Source organism: Pteropus vampyrus, unplaced genomic scaffold (assembly GCF_000151845.1).
Source record: "Pteropus vampyrus isolate Shadow unplaced genomic scaffold, Pvam_2.0 Scaffold16, whole genome shotgun sequence".
NCBI classification, from domain to species: Eukaryota; Metazoa; Chordata; class Mammalia; order Chiroptera; family Pteropodidae; genus Pteropus; species Pteropus vampyrus.
Genome location: NW_011888797.1, coordinates 3,710,846 through 3,718,594, shown reverse-complemented (window position 1 = coordinate 3,718,594; position 7,749 = coordinate 3,710,846). Strand labels below are relative to the sequence as shown.

General features: G+C 46.1%; 1 protein-coding gene across 1 annotated transcript in view; it reads right to left on the bottom strand.

Annotated features, from left to right (window-relative positions):
- STAB2 (stabilin 2) overlaps positions 1 to 7,749 on the bottom strand; it is a 151,462-nt gene that overhangs the window by 86,854 nt on the left and 56,859 nt on the right. Inside the window, 3 exon segments of the mRNA XM_023527450.1 lie at positions 1,610 to 1,790; positions 4,224 to 4,335; positions 5,457 to 5,543. Of these exon segments, the coding sequence (XP_023383218.1) occupies positions 1,610 to 1,790; positions 4,224 to 4,335; positions 5,457 to 5,543 (380 nt within the window).

Below are 7,749 nucleotides of genomic sequence, written 5' to 3'. Positions count from 1 at the left end.
AAGTGCCCACGGGCATTTTTGGGGTCTGCAGTCTGACAGACATAGGTGGGAATCCAGGCCTCACCTCTCAGCAGTCGTGAGACCCTGGGCCAATCCCTTAACCTCTGGGAGACTTTGTTTCCTCATCTGGAAAATAGGTCTAACCACACCACTTCCCTCAGAAGGCCATGGGGAAGATGAAATGAGCTAAAGCACGTGGAGCATTTAGGCGGGCGCTTGTACACATCTGTACCTTATAAGGCTCAACGGCTGGCAGCTTTTCTGCTCATAACTCTAGTTATTATCTCTGGTTCATCAGAGAACAATTCTACCCTCTCTTCTATGAGACAGTTCTTAAAATATGGAAAATGAGACCTCCTGTTTCTTTTCTAGTCCCTCAGGTTATGTGTGTGTGTGTGTGTGTGTGTGTGTGTGTGTGTGTGTGTGTGTGTCCAAACCCAATATTCTCGGGTGCCTCATCCCCTGCGCTGACATAGTTTCCTGACCCCTTACCCTCTCACACACTCCTCTCAAAATGTTCTACTATGGTACTTTCACAATTACTTGGGGGCTGTTGGTTCAACCAATATTTACTGAGTGCCCTATGATAGGTAATGGGATACCTTGTGTCTCCATAATACTCTTATGTCACTATTGCAAATTGTGTGTCAGAAAAGTTAAAAATTTTTTTTTCATGTATCAAGGGACTAAATACTTTATCTGGTGCCCAAATGAAGACATAGGTTGACTTGTTCCAACCCTGTTTGACTTGTCTAAGCTTATGTAGTATCTACAGACCCACATCGATAGTCCTTTGTGGGTGATTTAAGAGGTTTTAAGGACAATTACTTATGGGCTTTGCCTTATACTCCGATGTAGATCCTAACTCCTTAGGAAGAGAGAAGATAGTCTCTGGCCCATGCCAGAGTGGGGGAGACAGACCATAAATAGGTAAGCAAATAATTATGTAATTACAAATGAAGGGTGCCGTAAAAATAAGGCCAAGAATTCCAGACTTTCTTTGCATTTTCCAGGATATTTTTTGAGTGGTTACTGACTTTGAACCAGATATGCCTGCAGAGGAAATCTCTCTTCAAGCGTTCTGAATATGTTAGATGGTACTAAGGAAACAAATAACGACCCAGTGACGGACCCAATTTCCTGTAAGGTACCTCTAGCAGAGGAGTAATTCATAATGGCCTTAGGAAGTAAGGTGTTTTTAAAGGGTTGGAAAGTCGGTGGACAAAACTTCACTTCCTTCACGAGTGATGATACTTGCAGTTTCCATTGAACACCTATGACGTGGTAGCCCTGGTGCTGGGTGCTTTTACCTTCGGTTTTTCTAGTGTCCGCAATTGCCCTGCTACGTAGGCAACGTCACCCTTATTGTACTGATGGGGAAAGTGAGTGTCAGAGAGGTTAAGTAACATGCTCGAGGTCACACAGCTGGTACGTTTCAAAGGAGAAATGCTGCAGTTTGAACCCAGCTCTTCTGAGGTTTTCTCTCCACAAAAACCACACTGGCAGCTGGGGAGAACAGGCCTTAGTATTTGCGTTGGGTCCGTCAGCAGGTAACACAGTGGCTATGGGCCATTAAGGGCGGTGCCCCTCCTCCAACCCATAGACCTACCTCGCTGTCCCATTGCTGTATTCACAAGTGGCGTGGATGTGACAGAACTGCACGTAGGGCCCACAGGCTGAGGTCTGCTTGTGGCAGAATCTCCCAGTGGAGCCGTCTCTGCATGTGCCAGCGAGGCAGGCTCCATCACTGTCAATTCTGTTATCACATGTTCCATAAATGCAGAGACATTCTGAAAGGGAACAAAGAGAGACATTCAGGGTTTGGAGACAAGCGTAGGCTTGGGAGACATGGAGCATGGAAGACCACCTCCCGTCACCCCTCGTTCACTCCTGTCAGAGCAGAACCTGGGGCTGAGCAGAGGAAGGCTCTGGATGCTATTTTGTAGGGTCTCAAGTGTTTCTCGGAGTGCCCGGGACAGCTCTTGGTGAGCTTGACTGTCCCATCAAGGATGAGAAGAACTTGGTCTCAGGGCTGCTTTCTATGTATGTGTGTGAGGTGTGGTGGGGAGGGTGGGTTGTGATACTGTGAAAGAAGCCAAGGAACTCAATTTTTATCTTCTTTGTGGTTGGAGACTTTAGTCTGGAAATTTCTCATCTTTTTGTGAAGACACTCTGGCAAAATAGAAGTAGTTTCTCCTGCTGGCATGATCTCTGATGCGTAGCTAACATATTTGTTTTTCACTCTTCATCACAGTAAACCAATGATAACGAGTTGCCTACCGACCTTGTTCTAGGTATCGGGCCAGCTTTTAACTTATACTGTCTCATGAATAGCCTCAGAAATAAGTATCATCCCCATTTTCCAGATGAGGAAACTGAAGCCCAGACAGGTGAAGCAAATTGCTTAACTAGTTGCTAAGTTCCCAAGCATGGGCTTGAACTCCAGCCTTCAGAGTCCATTTCTTTTAGTGACCATGTGTCAGCACAGCAAATCAGTAAATTCACTGGCATTTCCACATGTCTGTTTTCATTTTTAACTTTAGCTGCTTACTTTGCTTTTGATTATAGGTATTTAAAAATTGCAGCATGAGCCAGCTCATCAGACTCAGGCTCCTATGCGCACATGTGTGAATGATTCTCAAAGGCAGGTGGCAAAGATTTGGAGGCTTGAATATGATCAGAAATGAAGGAATCTGTGGTTTTGCCCCAGAAAGGACCGATGGGAGAAAAATTAGTTTGGGTGCTTGGAGCCAACATCCAGGAAAGTAAAAGAGAAACAGTTTGAGGGCTGGAAAAGCATGACTGGATTGAAAACAAAAAGGACTTTTCATAAACTTTTAAGCAAGTCAGGGATTAATTTGCAAGAAGCAAGACCTCAGAAAGGAGGGTCCCCTGCCTGAGATGGTGGAGTGAGAAAGATTCGAGTAAGAAGCCCAACACCATTGCCCCAGCCCTGGCAGCCTGACCCAATTGTCCTCATAAAAATGCCGACGTTGGCAGGCTTTGGCATAAATCCTGATTGTTTTTCCTCAGAAACCCTATTTGGCAAAAAAGAATACTGGACTACGATCAGCAGCCCTGATTCTACTGTGCTCTGGCTTCTTGTCCATCTTAAGAGGTAGTCGTGAAGATCAGGTAAGGTAGGGGAAGGGAAGGGTTGTGCATTTCAAAACAAGTGAGTGAACGGAATAGTAATAGTAATAAGAATGGCTTTATTTACTGATTACTTGGTAGGTGCAGGCTCTGTGCTAACGCCCTAAATTATGACCTAACTTAATCAATGATCTATGAAGTGGGTACCAGTATTATCTCTATTTTATAGATGGGAAAATCGAGGCTCGATGAGAGATTTTTTTCTAAGGTCGTACAGTGAGGATTTAACTTCAGCTGGGTTTGACTCCATAGCCAGCTCTGATCTCTTTCTTTTATTCTATCATTTAAGTTCTAATCCTAACTTAGAAGTGTGTTATCTAAATATATTTACATATATGAATATATACATAATATCATTTTAAAGAACACAATGCATTTTCTCAGATTATATAACTGCATTTTTTTTAAATGTCTTGTGAAACTTTCGACATGTTCTACAAGCTTCCTGACATTTTTGTCACTGAACGGAGAATAATAGCAACAGCAAAAATAATAATGTATGAAAATAAAGGCTAGCTTATTGGTAGTGCACACTACATGCAGGCATCGTTCCAAGGCAAGTGCTTTCCACTTATAACTTCAAGTACAAGGCGGTTAGTATTATTATCTCCATTTTAGATGAGGAAACTGAGTCCTAGAAGAGGTGTAGTAACTTGTCCAAGGTCATACATTTTGCAAAGGGAGAGCTGATGGAAGCAGACTGTTTGCAAGGCAGAGGGCAAGTCTGTCGCTACGAAACCCATTATCACTTCAGGAATGTGTGGAAACCTTGAGAGACTGATTTTCCAAGTGTGGTCCTTGGACCAGCAGTGGTCAGTCTCCCCAGGGAACTTGTTGGCAATGCAAATTCTCAGACGCCACCCCAGGTCTACTGTCTCAGAAACTCTGCGTGTGGGGCCTGGGAAGCTGATATATGCTACAGCCTGAGAACCCAGCGCTTGAGCAATGCCCTATAATGAGGCCATCACCAAGCAAAGGGCCCTGGACACCAGGCCTGCACCACAGACTTGCTGCAGTGCAGCGGGGATCCCGGATGAGGAGCAGAAGGAAGCTCTGAAAGTGCCACTTACTTTTGTCACACCGAGGTCCATATTTATTGGGATCCGAACAGAACTGACACTGGGAGCCTTGGAAGCCATCCTGGCAGATGCACGTCCCATTGCCACCAAGGCCATCTGCGCACTGAGAGCAAAGGCAGGCCCTGGGGGCCGTTAGGACAACACAAGCCCCTACGGGAGTCCCAGACCCTTTTGTTGCATGGCCCGACTTCTTTGAACTCAGACTTGATCCTGCTTGAACTGACTCTCTGGGACTATTTGTGGAAAATGGAGTCATGTTGGTATTAGGTGGGAAGCTCAAACAGGATTTAGAACTTTAGGGAAGTCATTTAAGGGAGCAGGGGAGAGTCACAGTGGTGAACTGGGAACCTCTCAAAAATGCTTACGGGATAGCGTGACAAGCCAGTGACCCCCAGATTAAGGGCTGACCTTTCCCCCAGATCCTCACTTGCTCAGATCCATGACTTTACACTGTACTGTTTCTTCCTGTACTGGTAAATATTTTTTGCTTCCCACCTCCCCAGCCATTTCAAGGTCAGATTTGTAATGATCGACATGCCCCAGAGCTGGGCTCGGGTGCCTCCCTGACCACCCGGCTACAGCAGTTCATGCATACCAGCTTCACTGTAGCCTCCTCACCCGCGTGGGGTCCCCATCTGTGGTCATACAGGTTCCTTTCCTCTTGAAAGAAGCATGCGCTAGATACGGATTTCTTACAAGTTCAGGTCTATACTTTTCCTGTGTGAACCACAGCTACTTTTTTTTTTTCTTTTCTCCTTCATTTATTTAGCTCTGGCCTCCAAACTAGATAAATGAAGTGTTGGCCTTTACTTTTCAAAAGGTTTTGCAGACAGGTTAAAAAGAAAAAAGCAATCACTGGGCAGTGCTATTTTGTTAAATCATAAAATCTTAGTCTTAGAAGGAATCTTGACGATCAGGGCAGCCAACCCTGCTACCTCCCTTGGGAGGGGGTCCAGAGAGCTTTGTTCAGTTGCCCGAGGTCATGCCGTCAGCAACAGAAAAGCAGAGACTAGGAGGACATCACTGCGCCTTTCCCTCCACTCCCCTGCCCGGTAAGGTTCCTTCCAAAGCAGATATCTGTTTTTTCAGTAACTGATCTTTTACTCTTACTTCCTGGGAATAGTGGCTGGCATTGTATCATTTCTTGGTTCGATGGTTTTAAATATAATTTTTTGACTTGCGAAAGGTCAGCCTCAGCATTCATGAAAAAGTAAGCCTTATCACCTGTCCGTTTCCCGAGCACGGGTTCGAGAAGCCTCCTGGACACTGGTTGCAGTCAGACCCATAGAAGCCTTTGCAGCACTTTGGTACCTGAGAAACAAAATGTGCATGGCCCTGGGGAACCCAAGGCAGAGTGCCCATCCCTCAAAGGAGATAATATTTTAATTTCTATTATTATCATAAATAGCATTAGTCCCGGCCCCCTTTATGAGCTAGACTTTTTCTTTGGCAGATGACAGCATGGCTAGTGCCCAGCCATCTGTTCACCACAAATCTACTGAGGGCCGACCGTGGGGGCCAGCCTGGCTCTGGCACCACGTGAACAAGACAGACGAAGGCTTGTGCTCACAGGGTCTATGTTCTATCTAACCAGGAAGAGACAGTAAATAAAAAAGGGGAAGAAACAGAGGGAGAAGAAGAAGGGTGGTCAGTGCTGGGAAAACAGTGAGTGGTCAGTGCTGGGAAAACAAAATACCATAATAAAGTGGCGGCAGGTGGCGACAGAGGTGGGGGAGACTGGGGAGGCCACTGTGGATTGGGTGGAAGTGACAGTTAAATGGAGACTTGAAAGATGACTCAGCCCCAAGAGAATCTGGAGGAGCATTCTGAGGTGGGGAATGGCCGCTGGGCACACTCTGAGATGGGGTTGAGGGTGAGAGACAGGTCAGCGACAGAGGGTGGGCCGTGGTGGGGGGGGTGGGGCGTCAAGAGTGTAGACTCTATGTTAAGAGTGATAGGCCACCATGGGAGGGGTGGACACGGGGAAGGGGGTGGCCTGGCTGCCACAGAGAGAATCTGCCCTTCAACGGCCTTGCAGTAAGGCATTGACAAGGCCCACAGGCAACCCGTGGCTGCACAGAACCTTGGGCCCAAGAGCATGGCCCCATCCTGCTGGCTTCTGTGTGATCACTGGTGGCCTGGATGAGGGCTCCGGCCACACACCCTCCTCACCTTCACAGTGGCATTGCAGTATTTGGCACAGCCACTCTTCAGGCTCCTTGTTTTGCCGGTGTAGACGCATCTGTGTGTGAAAAGTGCCTGGAAGAAACCAATGAGGAAACGCATTGCAGTCTGCTTTGAGGTCCTCTGGGCATTCCTTGGCTTCTACATACACTAGATGTTCTACTTCCATGTCACCAACGACATTAGGAAGCTGCTCCAGACACCAGCACATGTGGGTCCTGGTCAGAGCTTGGTCACCATCTTTAGGTACTCCGCTTCCTCGTTGGTAGAATACAGGCCAGGGTTTGCATGGCGCAGGACACGAGTATCTTTCTGCCTCTTCTCATGCAGTGGCAGATACTGCTAATCGATCAAGGAACACGTTCCTGTCCATTCTAGATATGGCTTAGTCTCCCCTTTTAATGAACTGCCACCCCTAAGCTCCTCTTATATAGAAATTTTGGAGTCAGTAAAGAGTCTATTTCTAATTTATAGAGAGAGCCATCAAAAAGACTAGAGAGAGTCTGAGTTTTTCTCTCAGGAGTAGGGGATAGGGGACAGATTTAAGTGCATCGTTCCATTCTCTAACTCCCATGTCCACTTATGATTACCTAGAACTATAATGTATTGGGAACTTACTAGGGCCAGACACCTTGCACAAATGAGGTTATCGATCTTCAACTCCATGTGGATATTTTTCATCCTTTTTTACAGATGAGGAAACTGAGGCCCAGATAGGTTAAATCACTTTTCTAAGGAACACAGGTAGCAGATGGCAGGTTTGGAGAATGGGACCTGCCTTACCACCTACCAACTTTAGGATATCACAGGCAAGTCATGTCGTCTCTGTGGGCCTCCGCTGCCTAATCTGTGAAACGGGACAATAATACTGATTTCAAGTTTTGTCTTAAGCATTAGTCCCTGGTTCTGATTTTATGTAACATAAATGTTGATGTTGAGCTTATCCCTTCATTAGGCTCTTGTTCAAGAAGATGGTATTGAGAATTTCACAAACTATAAAACCCTAAAATCTGAGATATATTTGTTGAGGAAGGAATATTTGGTTCTTTCGTTGGGTCGGAGAATAATTAACCACGGTAGATCACGGGAGCATGGGAGAGGCAGTTTTGGGGGATTTTGGGCTCCAACCCATGTGTCTCATTACTTTCTTTCCTCTCTTTTCCCTCCTTCCTTGGGGTGAGGCAAGGTAAGGTGGGATCATGGTCCTGCCACGGGTTAGCAGAGTGACCTTGTGCGAGGTGTTTTATGTTACTCTGCCTCAATCCTCCCATGACACACCGTCATGATGATAATATACCTACCTCAAAGGTTTGCTGCATAAAGCATTTTGAAC